Genomic DNA, 17254 nt, shown 5'->3' on the forward strand with positions numbered 1-17254 from the left:
GTCTTATTCTCCCATAATTTGTGTGATGTCCCTGTTTCTTCTCCTCCCTTGTTCTAACAAACAATCACCACCAACTCTGCAGCTGTTCCTGCCATTGACAAAATTTGTTCGCCGATTAACTTCACTAACCCTGCCGGAATCACGGATTTAGCTATCCCGCTATTATTTTCCGGTTAGGCGTTATTGTGTGTTCGTACAAAACATATTCCATGTTACTTCCAGAATAGAACTTAAGTGGCTGATAGCCGGAGACTGTAATACTGGTCCTTACTAGTGTAGCGATCTGGCCAAAAGTTTTGTCAAAATTTCATTTTCTTGGGTACACCGAGAAGATAATACATAATCTTTCTTGCCTGTTATTCCTGTTAGTCATTTATTTCCATTCTGGAAGTCTGAATCTATGGATTTTGCTAGGAATTATAACAATGCTCATCATTCGCAAACCCAATCAACCCCATAATCAGACAGCGATTGGCATTCATCTGTTCGGCTTTACTCCGCTCAGCTCGTATAGCCCCGTCCCCTTCTGTCTGTGGAAAGTTTATTTCTAGATGCGATGAGTATTCTCCTGACAGAGACATCACGTACACCATGCACGCATTCAAAAATCAACTTATGATTCATTCAGAAATGAACTTAAAATGTGCTTAAAAATGTTCAAAAACCAACAGGGATACGTTTCAAAATCATACGAATAATCGATAGACCACTGTGCGCTGGATGCTAGGCGCTTTGTGAAACAAGGTTTTTCCCCCCTCAAGAATATGAATTTGACGCCCCCTTTTCCCGGTAGCATCTAGTTGCTTGCTGCGACTGCTTGCACAGCTAACAGCCACACTCCTGTAACCAGAAGCGGGAAAATCTACAACTCAAATGCGACTCAACTGCACATGTGCATGAGCCTGCTCGTAAATGCTAAAATGAATCTAATGTAAACAGTTGTGACTTCACACTCATCGGAGGCAATTTGTTGTTATGAAGCACTGCTTAGCATTCCTAAATCATTTGACACATTTTGCTGTTGGCAGACGCTTGCATGAGCACTGTGTCGTTGCTGTATATCGCGCATTTCCTTTGTAATTTATGTTTTATGGTTTAACATTATTCTGCAGTAGCGGGATACAGTAATATAGAGTATCGGTTCTTACGTCAAAATTACAAAAAATTATCAGAAAACTAAAACTATGAAAACTTCCCAGAATTCTAAAAAATTCCTGGGATTTTCCCGGTTTTCTCCTGGATGAAAAAATTCCCGGGTTTTTCCCGGATTTCCCGGGTCGTATATACCCTGTCTGTGCCCAAATCACTTCGATGGTGTTAAAGTGGCAGTGGTATGGTGGGATCCTAAGAACTTAGTGGCAATGTTCTTTAGATGCCTCGTTCACAACATACTGTTGGAACTGCGGCTTATTTTTCTTCAATATTTTCATGAACTTAACCTTACATAAATTGTCCTGAATTTTCATGCTGTGGCGTTTCAACCACTCAACAATACTGGTGTTTTTTTTCCATTGCACCTCTATTTTTAATAACTGAATGGTATGGAGAACTATCCTTTACAATGACAGATGGCCCATCGTGTTTATCTCCTCGTGGTAGTCATTTGTGATCTTGATTTGTAAATGAGAAGATTTATGTACAAAACCAGATGCAGTTCCAGAATGCAAGACAATAATTTGTGCGCCCTTTCCCACTGGAACAGCAGAGCTTCTCTGTATTCTATCATCTATCCTGTCTTTTCTTATGGGATGACAGGCATTTGTGTGCATTTTGTTGACCCACACAATGTCTTCAAATGGGACTTTAATGCTAGATCTTAAAAATCGACAACACCACACTATACTGTCTCCTCTCTCCACCACAATTTTCTGTCCATTAATTTTTTTATAACAAAAACTGGGAGCTCTGATACCTGTTAAAGAAATTTTGCTGCCACTGAATAACTCTGCCCCACAAAGAGTAAAGCACAGCTTTTTTGTAGTTGGATTTTGTTCTCTTGCATAATATCCATAGATGTTGAAAGAAATCCATGTTTGTTATGCATGGTTCTGTCCTCTTCTTTCCGGGTGTCCAGAGTTTGGGTGAACCAGGCTCTTCCCCTACTGTACAATATTTCTTCTTACAAATTTTGATGACAGTACCTTCAAGGTGTCTGCAATTCTTTTGACTACCTTTGTTGGAGGCAGTAGAGTTGTACCACTGTCTCTCCTCCTCAAAATATTCATGCACTGAACACACAAACTCATGTGTCCGACTATGCAAAATGTAAGTAGAATGCTGAACTTTCTGTTTAGCAGTCACACTTTTTTGCGCACTTCCACTACAAGCTTCAGGCATTGATGATGATGTCGGTTTGTTGGGCACTCAATATCGTGGTCATCAGCACCTGTGCTTCAGACATTCTGTAGGGCAAAACAAATTCACCACAAAGAGAAACAAAGCAAACAACAAAACAGACCACAACTGTTTATTTTACCAGCTGCGAGCGTCATCAGCAACTGGCTACAGCAGCTGTTACCTGTTCCTAGATGTCAATCACTTTTTTTATTCTGATCCGGGTATAATGTGTTGCAGTCTGCCCATAGCTCTACTCCACAGCTACCCAATTTGTGTGGCTTTATCAATGGCAGGCAAAATAGCAAACAAGTTGTACATCTATTTTCAAGAGTCACAAGGCACTTTTGGCCCAAATATTTCAAAGGAATTTTAAACAACCTGCCCATCCACATGAAGCCAACCAAACGAAGAAAAATGAATAAAGAAAACAGGAAATGTCTTCTAACTTTAGCCCTTTGCTAACAAGTAACACGGGAAAGGACCCTATATGCTGTTACACTGAAGATATTGTCACTGAACACAACAAAACATTGCCAACACCTTAATGTTTACTTCTTTTGGCAATAAAAGCTCTATATCAGAAGGATTACCGATTTTGTAAGACTTCAATCTGCCAAACCACAAATGAAGATATATGACTTATTTCATCATCAAACTTCACTCTATGATTTACAGTCAATTTTCTACACCAAAGTATAGATGTATGTTGGAATATCCTTGGCAAAAGGCAGGTCATGACACTGGCATATCCTTATTTGAAAATGCAATTAGTGTGGATTTTTATATTGTACTGCTTGAATGTCAAAGTGATTTCAAATTTAAAGATGTGGCTTTAGTGAGGTGTGCACATTGTTCTCTTCCACTTTGTTTTAACCACACCATCAAAATCTTGTACCTGCACTATGATTAATAAATTACTTTAAGCAGATGGTTTATGGTATTGTTGATTGAAAATGTAATGATTCACTGACATCACTGAATTACGTATAATGTTCTCCCATGGTATTGATATCTTGTTGTTTTATTTCTCTCTATTACAATATCACTTTTGGAAGAACATAATGTTTTGCATGGAAACTGTGTGTCCCTTCTAAGAATCTATTGTCTGACAACAGAACACAGTTCATAGCCAAAAAGTTCGAAGAATTTCTAGCATGGGAAGAAGTACATTATGTTTTTATTTCTAGGTACACTCAGCAAAGTAATTCCTCTGAAAGTATCAAGCAAGTGCTAGGCAGCTTATGCCAAACCTTCTGTGTGAAAAGACATTGAATGACCTACCACACACTACCACAAAAGTCTTCCCAGTAGAAGTACTAGGAGGTCGAAAAGAATGCAAACCAATTCTAAGGTGGGTTGAAGGCTAGAAGAGAACACCCATATTAATCCAGTGTCATATAATAATATTAATGGCAGAGGAAAGGAAGAAAAGGTGGAAGATGCATACTCCAATGCAATGCTACAAAGGAGACAGTTTTTGTCAAAAATCATACAAAAAGTATTAAAAGTGAGTAAACCATAAGCAAATTCTATGCATTGTACAAGGGACCATTTCTAGTTGTGACGTGTCTGCTCGTTCTAAGTTTTACATTTTGGCTACTGGCACAATCTGCCTCTCTAGTCACCGGGTGGCGTTATGGTCGCATGTTAGTGGAGTCTTTGGTTGTAGTTCCTTGGAGTAGCTTGCTGACCACAGGGGCAGGCAGTTGATTGCAGTTGTGGCAGGGGAGGTGGGGCGAGAGAGAGAGAGAGAGAGAGAGAGAGAGAGAGAGAGAGAGAGAGAGACGCACATGGGACGTTCGGTGAGCTGTTCGCAGAGCTTAAAGGCACATGATTGTCTAAGGGGCCAGTCAGTGAATTATGTATAATTTTCCTCCCATGGTGTTGATATCTTGTTGCTTTGTTTCTCTCTATTAAAATATCACTTTTGGAAGAATGAAATGTTTTGCATGGAAATTGTGTGTACCTACTAAGAACCTGTCGTCTGACAACAGAACACAGTTCATGGCCAAAAAGTTCGAAGAATTTCTAGCATGGGAAGAAGTACATCATATTTTTATTTCTAGGTACACTCAGCAAAGCAATTCCTCTGGAAGTATCAAGCAAGTGCTAGGCAGCTTATGCCAAACCTTCTGTGTGAACAGACATTCAAGGTGGATGTAACTAATAGTACAATTTGGAAAGACATTGAATGACCTACCACAAAAGTCTTCCCAGTAGAAGTACTAGGAGGTCGAAAAGAACGCAATACTTGGGCCTAATACCGACAAAGTCGCTTATTTTTTAGGGAGGGTAGTTGTCCTTAGTTAAGTAGAAATCATTCCCATTCTACAGATTCTCCGCATCCTTTGGTTAATTGGGTGTACAATCTTAGAACCATAGTTCTTTTTTCTCCTGTTCCTCTCCAGAAATCAAGCTAGGTAAATGTACTAGGAGTGCAGTTTGGGGTGGGGGACTGAAAGGTACCAGTCTTTGGGGTCTGTCTTTCTTAGGTCCCTAAGCTTCTATAGTCTGATTAAAATTACTTTATAGTACATGTCTGTCACTTGTCACTACACTGTTGTCACATCGACTGCTGGCTACTGCTGGGTTATTGGCAACACACTAACACAGCAGATTACTTCACAAACGCTGTTAATGTGTAATGAAGAGCAATGTTGGAAGCGGCCACTGAGAGGTATTATGGAAATGCTTGATGGTCTGTCAACAGCTGGATTTAAGTGACGAATGACTGAACTCTAGTAGACAACTTGTTTTGTAGCCCTGTATTTGAACTCGTGCCCTAACCTAACCACAACCTCATGATGTGCAATGCATGTATCTGAGAAAACGGTCAACAACCCTCGGCACAACTGCAATAACGATCGCTTTGTTCATGGTCATTATAGCTAACCTCTACGAGCAAGCTCAAGACAGAAATATTTTAATTCCAGCACTCAAAGCAAAGTGTATTTTCTCACCATCATTGGTTACCTGAAACTATGTTCATGCTGCTACACAAGCTGCCACGTTACCAACCATTCAGCAGTATTTCATCACACATGACAATGATGGTGCGTTCGACGAGATTCAAACATACAACTTTCTATACATCAGGTTTATGTGATAACCACTATGCAACTGTAGCAATCTGGGTTAAGTTCTTACATTCACAATGTCGTGTGGAGCTTATCTAATGTAAGCCATTCTCTGTGACTACAATAACTGTATATCCAACACTGCTGTGTATAAAATGTGTTAATTTCATTAGTATTGTGTGTGTGTGTGTGTGTGTGGGGGGGGGGGGGGGGATACTTAATTTGGGTTGAAATATGAAATAAAAGGGTCATACCTAACATTCAGGATCCAAACATATTAAGAAACAAAGCCAGACAAGGAATTGGAAGTGAACTGATTAGTAGTTGTGGCAGTATGGCAATGACGAACAGTTCAGGAGTGACGAACACACTGACTGGAAGAAACCAGCTCCAACGCATGACATGTCAACTATCAAGTAATTTTAATTGGACTATGGTTCTTTCTTTTCCTTTATTTCTTCTGCCAGGTGCTATCCTTCCTCTATCCACACGCAATAATTCCAGGACATGAACCCTTCCTGTTATCTAGGGACCAGAAAGTGTATCAAATATTTTCTACAAAATTCGTAGGCTATCTATTTTTGTCAAATTTCACATCTATTTTTTTTGTTCGTAAATGATTAGACAAACAAAGCCTTAGTTCTTCAGAACTGACGGTTAAATAGCTGAGTGGAAATTTTTTGACTTGAAGGTTAGATTTTGCAAGAACTTCGACACCATTTTCTTCTGAAATGGCCATTGTTTGTCTGTATTTAAGCTTTCAAAGATGACTGTTCTATTGAAAGGCAGCAGCACTTTCCAGCCGGTGAAGTGAATGTGTTGCCAATTTAAGGGGTGTCTAGACATTATTTGTCTTTTGCTGCCCAATTCGCTGGTCACAAATTCTGCAGACTTCTGATTTTACCTTTCGTAGGAATTCATAATCATCCAACCCATGCTTGGTAACGCTACAGACAGATCTGACAAAGCACCTACCGTAGAAGCATAACCGAATGTACGGTACTGTATCATAATGTTAGGGAAGGAATTTTGGAGCAGCCGAAAAATGTTACAAATTTTGTTTTGCAATCACTATAGTGCAGAGTGCAGGCACTTTAGGCTATAGTAGCTGATGGTTACAAGTGTAAACAAACTATAACTTTGACTGCAAGTGGGGGAGAGGAGCAGTGTGGCAAAACAAGCCCGCCACCCCCCTCCCCCCTCTTTCGCAGGGCAGCGGCCTACAGCAGAACGGACACTGTCACAGGAATCAGTGTCCACATTATACAGGGTGGCCCAAAAAGGATGGTCACATTTTAAATAACTATAACTGCATCAGTTTTACAAATTAATTTTATTCAATTACGTAACTAAATGCTCCCAGGCACCCAATTACAAGAACTAACCACAAAAAATCATGTACAGAAAATGACTTCCGGAAGATGGTGTCCTTCCTCGGTGATGCATTCCACAAGTCTTTCCTCGAAATTTTCCATCACTTTCACTACTGTTTCTTCTTGAATTGCCATAATTTCCGCACTGATTGCCTCCTTCAGATCAATTAAGTTTCGGGGCTTCTGTACGTAGACTTTTGACTTTAGGTATCCCCAAAGAAAAAAATCACAGGCTGAGAGGTCAGGTGATCTCGCGGGCCAGTGGACATCTCCAAAACGCGAGATGATGTGGTGGGGGAACATCCGCCTTAAAACACACATGGAGTCATTGGCTGTGTGGGCTGTGGCCCCGTCCTGTTGAAACCAAATTCGATCTCGATTTACATGTAACTCTCGCAGTTTCGGCACCAAAAAGCTACGTAGCATGTTAACGTAACGTTTCGAGTTCACTGTGACTGTAGCGTTGTTCTCCTCAAAAAAATAAGGACCAACAATCCCCATCTTGAAATTCCACACCAGACTGTTACCTTAGCACTATGAAGAGGCTTTTGGTGCAATTCTCTGGGATTATCTGCTGCCCATACCTGCAGTTTTGTTTATTGACATAGCCGTCTAAATGGAAATGGGCTTCATCTGACATAAGAAGCACAACATCATTATTAGAGTACAAAATGTCAAGCATTGATTCACAAAATCGTCTTCGCTGCTCAAAATCACGATCATACAGCTTTTGCGTGATCATAATTTTGTATGGGTGAAACTGTAACTCACGGCTTAAAATACGCTGCAACGAACTACGGCTGAGGCCTAAAGTTTGAGCACGACGCCTAGTGGAACGACGCGGGCTTTGCAGCACTGACGCTCTAACATCATCAATGTTCTGTGGAGTAACTGCCGTACGTGTACGCCCTGTAGATTTACCACTTTTGACAGACCCTGTTGTCCGGAATGCAGTCACCCAACGTGATATGGATCTGCGATCTGGAATGGGTCCATCACGCGCTACACCAAAACGTTGTCGAAACAATCGTTGCACAGTAATAAACGATTCATCATTTCTGAAAAACTGTTCCACAGCAAAAACATGATGCTCGACCGTCCACTGCGCCATCTCGTGGCAAACTGGGTGTAATGGCCGACTTGCAGACGGCCGGCAGTGGTCCCCCCTCCTCACCTTTCAACGGTACTACGCAGTTCAAATCCGACCATCCTTTTTGGGCCACCCAGTACCATCTTTTGCTAACAAACAAGTGTAGGCATTTCTTCGTTATAAAATGCTAGGTGGCATTTGTTTTAGATAGACAATTCAACTGCCTGCAACTGCATAGCCTCAGATTATTGAGTGCACTGATACAATTTTGCATTCATACACTTTTTATTTTGCAAACAGGCTCTTATGCACTATCTTTCCAAACTGGGTTTCATCAGATAATGTACAATACCAATATCTGAAAAGTGGTTACATTTTCCAGATTTATATAGAAAATAAAGCGATTCTGAACTCTATCATAAAATAGTTCATCTGGATACAATTTGCTATGAAATAGCGTCTATTAATTAATTTCACATTTTGAGGCAGAATTCGCATTTATTTTGCATTTTCTGCAAAATGTGAATTTTTTTGGTCCCTACTTATATCGACATCTTGCAAGTGCTTGCAAGTGCAGCAAAGAGCGAAGTGCCATGTGCGGCTCCAAGGAATACCAACGACTAATATAACATATAGCAGTAATGTCAACATATACTGAATCTTTTTGTAATAGCATTTTGTTTAATTGGTTGAATGTCATAAGCTCAAATGGATATCAAACAAAGAAGCATGATAATCTCTAGTCTGATGTACAGTCAATGTGTAATAAAATAATGAAAATGATTAATTTTTGACAGTAAAATAATTACATTACAATGTGTAATAATGTCTGATTGTAAGTCCAAGTAGTCGAATAGTGGTTTAGAAGATGTTGGCGTCTAATCAACATTTAAGAAGATTTCATCTAGTCAGGATTTCCACAAATACTACAGAGACAATGTGTAGTTTATTGTTAACATATACATTGACCAAACTCTCTCAGACGGAGTAAAAAACTTCCATTTGGACTGCAAGATTTCAACTGCATCACTTAAGTACCTGTATATAAATTTGAAATAATTACGCTGGCTGTACCATTAAATTTAAAAAGTAATTTGAATCACGTATTGGATTGAAGGTGGATAGTATTAGCAAGCTACACAGTGACAGTGGGGAAGGCATTCACAAGCACACACAATGACCTGCTGTTGCCATCAAATTTATTGACAATGAGGAAGGGATATGAGTAACACTTCTTATAGAACATGCAGCAATATGTAAGATGGTGTGCAAATTTACAGCAGGAGAGATACAATACAAAACAGGCTGGGACTGAAGTAGTTACTGCAAAGTAGAACAAGTGAAGTGTATACAACAACAGTCCAAATCATAATATGGATAATGCGTTATTAGATGGAAATTTCTCTGATGCCATAAATAATAAAAAGAAATACTGCCTACTTGACCAGTGTCAACATGGAAACTGTTAAAGGAAAATGTTGCATAGATTAATCAAACAATGTAGTAGAATATTTGCGTGCAACACAAAAACACAGGAAGTGTACTGTGAAGACACTGTAGTACACTAAAGGTTACAGTCTCGAACCGCCACAGGACAGAAACCGCCACAGGACAGAAACCGCCACAGGACAGAAACCGCCACAGGACAGAAACTTTAACTGCAGATGATTTTATAATACATATCCACTCCGAACACTTCGTGTCCTTCCCATAAGTAGAACTGTTACAAAATCTGCAGTTAAAGTTTCTTTCCTGTGACAGTAACCTTTAGTGTACTGCAGTGTCTTCACAGTAAAGTCCAAGACACACACCCACATTTACTTTTATGTTAAACACTAACAACAATGTGAATGCTAGTGATAAAAATAGTCTACTTACTACATGTCAAACCAAGGACAAACAGAGCGAGTGCAACAAACTCAAACATAAAAAAAACTGTTGGACCATTAGCTTTATGGAATTTTCAATTTCTTCATTAAGCAACAGTGAAAAATGGAAAAACCTGTAATTAGTTTAGGTGTTGAAAAGAAGGGCTTTTCAGGCCTCAAATCAAGGGAGAAAGAAGGTAAAAATATGATCCCAATGCAACAAAGAGGAATCACGAATCAGGTCAAGCCAGGTCCAGCTTAACCCCAATGCACTGTTAATTCCTTCAATACTTTCTCCTCTATAGATAGACAAATGAAGTGTGTGATTCCACAAGCTACCACTGCCAATTTTTAATCTGTATGTCTCCCACTGTATGGTTAGCAGCAGCACTTTTTAATCTTGATTTGACTGAAGTTTAATCTTGATTGCTTTCTTATAAACATTTGAGTATTTCCACACAAAAACCACAATCTCTTCGAATAATCGTAATTTTGATTAATGGCCTGCTCGTGATACTGACCACAGGTTAAAATATGTTTTTCCTTTGCATTCAATAAGAAATAACAAAACAGATTTAACCTTGCATTTAAAACTTTAAAACTAGGGCTAAATGTTACCATATTCTCTCATTAAAAATACTATTTGCAATATTAAAATAATCCTACAAAATTCTGTTTATAATTAAACTAGAAGTCATTTATCAGCAAAAAACACGCACATTCCTATGAGTTGAAATGCAACAATAATAGCTACTAACCTAACTGGCTGTAGTTATTTAGTCCAAATACATAAATATGGTTCTGAGCTTTGGCATATGTACACCAAGTTCCAGCCCAGATATCTTCAAAGCCAAGTTTCGACCTGGGATTAATAGGCACTGGCGCAGGTACCAATAAATGCCCTAAAATGAGAGACACAACAATAATCACAACAATGATACAACTCTGTAAGTAACATTTCACACAGGAGGAAAATCTAATCCATTCTTAACTTGATACACAACACAAAATAGAACAAAAAATAGGTTTCTCTAATTTTTACCAGTAAGAGTTGGGATTCCTAATTTTGCTAGACCAGTAATAATTGTCACAAAAGTTTGATAACCAGTGATGTTTCACAAGAGAAAACAATGAATCATCTTGGACTGGGATTTTGCGTCAATTATAGAGGGTGATTTCAATTCTCAGCTTTGAGTCATGACGTCATGAGTTTACAATACAAAGGAAATGTAACCTGTGTTTGTCTTATAACTGGTGTAAACTATTCTGAATATCTCACATTTTACGAGGGTGAGGTTAGGCAGGAACCTAAGAGTGCTGCCTACATGGCTGCAAAGGAAATGAACAGCAATCACATTTATCTCCCCCCCCCCCCTCCCACCCACTCACACACCCCACCTTTAGCTACATAGCTCAATTCAAGTTGTCTATTCCACTTTTAGTTACTTTTCATTAGGTGTGTAGTGCAATTTCTATTAATTTTTTTTTCGTTTTGTTTCACTCTGTTTACTTAACTGTACAGCTCAATTCTATTTGCCAACTCCCCATTTTGATATTTTTAGCTAGTTCTGTCGTCTCTCGCATTTCCTGTATTTTACTATAATTGTGTTTCTGGGGTTCTTACAGTACGCGTTAGTTTCTCCCCAACCAGAACTAGTTTCGTACAGCTGTCTTGTTAGTTCATAATTTATTGTTAAGAATTTCCATGATTGTATAATTCATGGTTACATTTCAGTGTCATGTAAACATTTGAGAGTGTTAATCGCCATTTTGATGTTTTGAGAGTGTTGATCGCCATTTTGATGTCTTGAGTGTGTTGAATCTTTGAGACCGTATGATGTTACTGCTCAAAGCCACCAGTGGAATCTTACACTAGAATTAATACAGAATTTCTCGAGAATCGATGCTCTTCTATTTGGTCATCTAGCTGCACTGATATTTACAATTTCAAATTCAATCTACACTCTGGAAAAAATGTATCGTTTATCCAAAATGTGACACCCATTTTTAATTTTTGAAAATGTGCAGAATGTATAAGAATTATTTTTTGCCTTACATGAAACACTTTCATTATATAAATTCGCTGGCAGGTCGATAGACACACAAACAAACACAAACATACACACAAAATTCAAGCTTTCGCAACAAACTGTTGCCTCATCAGGAAAGAGGGAAGGAGAGGGGAAGACGAAAGGAAGTGGGTTTTAAGGGAGAGGGTAAGGAGTCATTCCAATCCCGGGAGCGGAAAGACTTACCTTAGGGGGAAAAAAGGACAGGTATACACTCGCACACACGCACATATCCATCCACACATACAGACACAAGCAGACATATTGGTCTTTAAATATGTCTGCTTGTGTCTGTATGTGTGGATGGATATGTGCGTGTGTGCGAGTGTATACCTGTCCTTTTTTCCCCCTAAGGTAAGTCTTTCCGCTCCCGGGATTGGAATGACTCCTTACCCTCTCCCTTAAAACCCACTTCCTTTCGTCTTCCCCTCTCCTTCCCTCTTTCCTGATGAGGCAACAGTTTGTTGCGAAAGCTTGAATTTTGTGTGTATGTTTGTGTTTGTTTGTGTGTCTATTGACCTGCCAGCGCTTTTGTTCAGTAAGTCACCTCATCTTTGTTTTTATATATAATTTTTCCCACGTGGAATGTTTCCTTCCATTATATCATTATATAAATTGATACAGAAAAAGGGGCCATGATAGTATGTCTCAAGTTAAATCTTTATTCTCCAAAACATATTATACTCTATAACATGTAATCAATAGTAATATTAGTTATGATAATACTATGAAAAGGATACATTGCTACTCACCATGTAGCAGAGATGCTGAGATGCAGATAGGCTCAACAAAAAGACTACTGAACATGTAAGCTTTCAGCCAGAAGGCCTTTTTCTGAAATAGACAACATACACACACAAATTCATGCAAAAACAGAGCGCACACACGCATACACATGGCCAATGGTCATGTGTGCATGTGCGTGCGTGCATGCGTGCGTGCGTGCACACGCGCAGGTGTGTGTGTGTGTGTGATGCATTTGCATGAATGTGTGTGTATAGGTTGTCTATTTCAGAAGAAGGCTTTCTGGCCGAAAGCTTATGTGTTTAGTAGTCTTTTTGCTATGCTTGTCTGTGACTCAACATCTCCGCTATATGGTGGGTAGTAGTCTGTCCTCCTCATAACATTGTCATTTTTCCATTCTGGATTTCCCATTGTTTGCATTATCAAACCATTAGGCTGTAGACACTCAACTCATCAAAACTGTCTTCCTCATTAGATCATTAGATAAAAAACAAACAGTATTTCATACGTATAATAATTGTTCAACACAACGCTTACCTAATCCTTGTCTGCAACTACGATTTGCAGCACGTTCTGATACTCGACCTAACTGTCCTTGTTCACCACATCCACATGTGTAAATATGCCCGTCATTAGCAAGCATGACTAGATGATCAGCTCCAGATGCGATTTTCACAGTCATCAATCCAGGGAGAATTTCAACTGGTTTCTGCTCAGCAACACCTGCTTTCATGAGCCCCATTGAACCACTGGAATCCTAAATTTTGAAAACATTGTTTCCTTTAGCAAATATTACATATCTTACAAATAAAATAATACAAAAAAATCCCAAAATCACCTACACTCTCAGCACTTGGCCAACCATACCACACTTCACACTTACTGTCCAACTTTATGACTGCAATAGTCATTCATGAACTTCAGTATAGTTGCTAGCACATGACAAACAACAGAGAGGACTGGACTATTTTTCTGCTGGTATTCAGAGTTTGAAATAGTGTTTACAATCTATTAAACACTGAAAAAAACTGTTCATGGTGTTGTGGTATGTGCTGACATAACAGCATCTGAATGTGTGACTGGGTTGGTTGGCAAAAAAGTGTGCGTAATATGGAAACAACAACTCGGCTGAAAACCCAGGAGTGCACAATTAACCAATTACAATAAGAAAACCATAGATATCACAATTTACAATGAGAAAACCAAAGATATCACAACAGTTCAACCTCACCAATGAATATTAAGAGACAAACTAATGAAAGGCTATCACCTCATCACTAGTGATGTGCTGGGCAAATGTCCAGTGGCCAGGACATTTATAAATGGGCATTTGTCCAAAGCAGTTTTAAATGGACACAATTTGGGCATTTATAAAAAAAGTACTTTTTAAAGTTTTTACTGCTAGAATGTAGAAGATACCAATTAAAATAACGGATGAGAAGATACTCCCGATATTAGACTTTAGCAAATGTTTACATTTAAACATACATGTGTCAATCATTGCCTTTATTAACAAGAACAAAAGTAAAGAAGAGAGAAGCATGTTTTTTAAGTAGCATTCCAACTTGCTGTATCACAGAAGTGAGAAGTGTGTGTGTTACTGACAGCTGCTTGTCATTTACAATGCCCTTTTTATTTTTACCAGTTCTACTCTCTCTCTCTCTCTCTCTCTCTCTCTCTCTCTCTCTCTCTCTCTCTCTCTCTCTCCACACACACACACACACACACACACACACACACACACACACACACGTATGTGTATGTTTAACAGCAGTGTAATGATAAGCTAGTATTAAAAAACATTGTCCTTAGGTCACTGCTTAGTACTGTAACAATTTGTGATCCATTTCAAATCTCCGAATATTACTGAAGAATGATTATTGATAACAAAATTATTACTGAATGTATTAAACAGCTGACATGTGTTTCCTGGTAATAAATGGTTTCTTAAATATTAAACTGTTTTCAGAGGAGGGGGAAAAAAGAAAGAAGGAGAAGAGCTAGCTTTATTGTTAGATGGAGTGACATTTTGAGACTGACTACTTTTGTATGACTGCACTGCTGTGAAGATAAAATGAGATACTTGCTAGCAAAGAATCGATGCTGAAATCATTAGATTTTATTTTTTTACTCTAATATTTTTGCAGTAGTACAGTATAATTAAAAATACTACCTACAGGCTACCTACTTAATATGAACTACACTTTATTTCAAGAATTACTTTTAAACTTGAGGTCTGCTGTCTTTTCTTCTTTTAGTATGTACTATTCCAAGAACTGATCTCATTAAAATGTATAGTTACATTTACAGTCCAATAACTCTTCCATGACACTCAAACAGCTTTTTCAGCTTGGTTACTCAACACCTTTTCCAATACAAATTATCAGTTTAAAACTGTAAGTGCTTCTTATCAATTAATCTTTAAACTGCATAAATGCCCTGGCATTTATGGATTTTGGGCATTTTCCCAGACATTTATCCTGTGCATTTGCCCCAACTTGTAAACGCCCAGGCATTTAAATCACAACTCATCAGGTGTACTGATTCCATACAATTAGTCATGTTTGAGAGTTTAATGTATGATTTGTTGCTTGGACTACAACAGACTGAGCACCTCGCTACAGAACACATTGCCTATATGTAATAAGAAAAATATGTAAACAGTCTGACTATAGCATACTCTCATGATTTGGTTTAGTGGCACATCAATGGGTTGCAAATTATCCTTGTGTATCTGATGTAACAACTGCCTTCATGGCACTTACTTTGGTTTATTTATGCTTAATGTTTTACTTGTCTGTGTGTACATTATTTATAAATAAATACTGTGAAACTTTAAATTTACAACCTTTTGCTTTCATATATGGAGCTTTGAAGATGACGAATAAATTGAAGAAATGTATGATGAGATAAAAGAAATTATTCAGGTAGTGAAGGGAGACGAAAATTTAATAGTCATGGGTGACTGGAATTCGACAGTAGGAAAAGGGAGAGAAGGAAACATAGTAGGTGAATATGGATTGGGGCTAAGAAATGAAAGAGGAAGCCGCCTGGTAGAATTTTGTGCGGAGCATAACTTAATCATAGCTAACACTTGGTTCACGAATCATGAAAGAAGGTTGTATACATGGAAGAACCCTGGAGATACTAAAAGGTATCAGATAGATTATATAATGGTAAGACAGAGATTTAGGAACCAGGTTTTAAATTGTAAGACATTTCCAGGGGCAGATGTGGACTCTGATCACTATCAATTGGTTATGAGCTGTAGATTAAAACTGAAGAAGTTGCAAAAATGTGGTAATTTAAGGAGATGGGACCTGGATAAACTGACTAAACCAGAGGTTGTACAGAGTTTCAGGGAGAGCATAAGGGAACAATTGACAGGAATGGGGGAAAGAAATACAGTAGAAGAAGAATGGGTAGCTTTGAGGGATGCAATAGTGAAGGCAGCAGAGGATCAAGTAGGTAAAAAGATGAGGGCTAGCAGAAATCCTTGGGTAACAGAAGAAATATTGAATTTAATTGATGAAAGGAGAAAATATAAAAATGCAGTAAATGAAGCAGTCATAAAGGAATACAAACGTCTCAAAAATGAGATTGACAGGAAGTGCAAAATGGCTAAGCAGGCATGGCTAGAGGACAAATGTAAGGATGTATAGGCTTATCTCACTAGGGGTAAGATAGATACAGCCTACAGGAAAATTAAAGAGGCCTTTGGAGAAAAGAGAGCCACTTGTATGAATATCAAGAGCTCAGATGGAAACCCAGTTCTAAGCAAAGAGGGGAAAGCAGGAGGGTGGAAGGAGTAGATAGAGGGTCTATACAAGGGTGATGTACTTGAGGACCATATTATGGAAATAGAAGAGGATGTAGATGAAGATGAAATGGGAGATACAATACTGCGTGAAGAGTTTGACAGAGCACTGAAAGACCTGAGTCAAAACAAGGCCCCGGGAGTAGACAACATTCCATTAGAACTGCTGACGGCCTTGGGAGAGCCAGTCCTGACAAAACTCTACCATTTGGTGAGCAAGATGTACAAGACAGGCAAAATACCTTCAGACTTCAAGAAGAATATAATAATTCCAATCCCAAAGAAAGCATGTGTTGACAGATGTGAAAATTACCGAACTATCAGTTTAATAAGTCACAGCTGCAAAATACTAACACGAATTATTTACAGACGAGTGGAAAAACTGGTAGAAGCCAACCTCGGGGAAGATCAGTTTGGATTCCGTAGAAATGTTGGAACACGTGAGGCAATACTAACCTTAAGACTTATCTTAGAAGAAAGATTAAGAAAAGGCAAACCTACGTTTCTAGCATTTGTAGACTTAGAGAAAGCTTTTGACAATGTTGACTGGAATACTCTCTTTCAAATTCTAAAGGTGGCAGGGGTAAAATACAGGGAGCGAAAGGCTATTTACAATTTGTACAGAAACCAGATGGCAGTAATAAGAGTCGAGGGGCGTGAAAGGGAAGCAGTGGTTGGGAAGGGAGTGAGACAGGGTTGTAGCCTCTCCCCGATGTTATTCAATCTGTATATTGAGCAAGCAGTAAAGGAAACAAAAGAAAAGTTTGGAGTAGGTATTAAAATCCAGGGAGAAGAAATAAAAACTTTGAGGTTCACCGATGACATTGTAATTCTGTCAGAGACAGCAAAGGGCTTGGAAGAGCAGTTGAACGGAATGGA

The 17254-nt window shown here is 38.7% G+C and overlaps 1 protein-coding gene across 4 annotated transcripts in view; it reads right to left on the reverse strand.

The window, feature by feature from the left end:
• The window catches only part of LOC126458488 (regulator of chromosome condensation), a 107625-nt gene that overhangs the window by 18801 nt on the left and 71570 nt on the right, over positions 1-17254 (reverse strand). For all 4 annotated transcript variants that reach the window (XM_050095580.1, XM_050095581.1, XM_050095582.1 and 1 more), the window contains exons 5-6: positions 13096-13315; positions 10504-10647 (exon numbers count right to left, since the gene is read on the reverse strand). In XM_050095580.1, coding sequence (XP_049951537.1) covers positions 10504-10647; positions 13096-13315 — 364 coding nt within the window. The remainder of the gene's footprint in view (positions 1-10503; positions 10648-13095; positions 13316-17254) is intronic.

The sequence above is a fragment of the Schistocerca serialis genome, chromosome 2 (assembly GCF_023864345.2).
Source record: "Schistocerca serialis cubense isolate TAMUIC-IGC-003099 chromosome 2, iqSchSeri2.2, whole genome shotgun sequence".
NCBI classification, from domain to species: Eukaryota; Metazoa; Arthropoda; class Insecta; order Orthoptera; family Acrididae; genus Schistocerca; species Schistocerca serialis.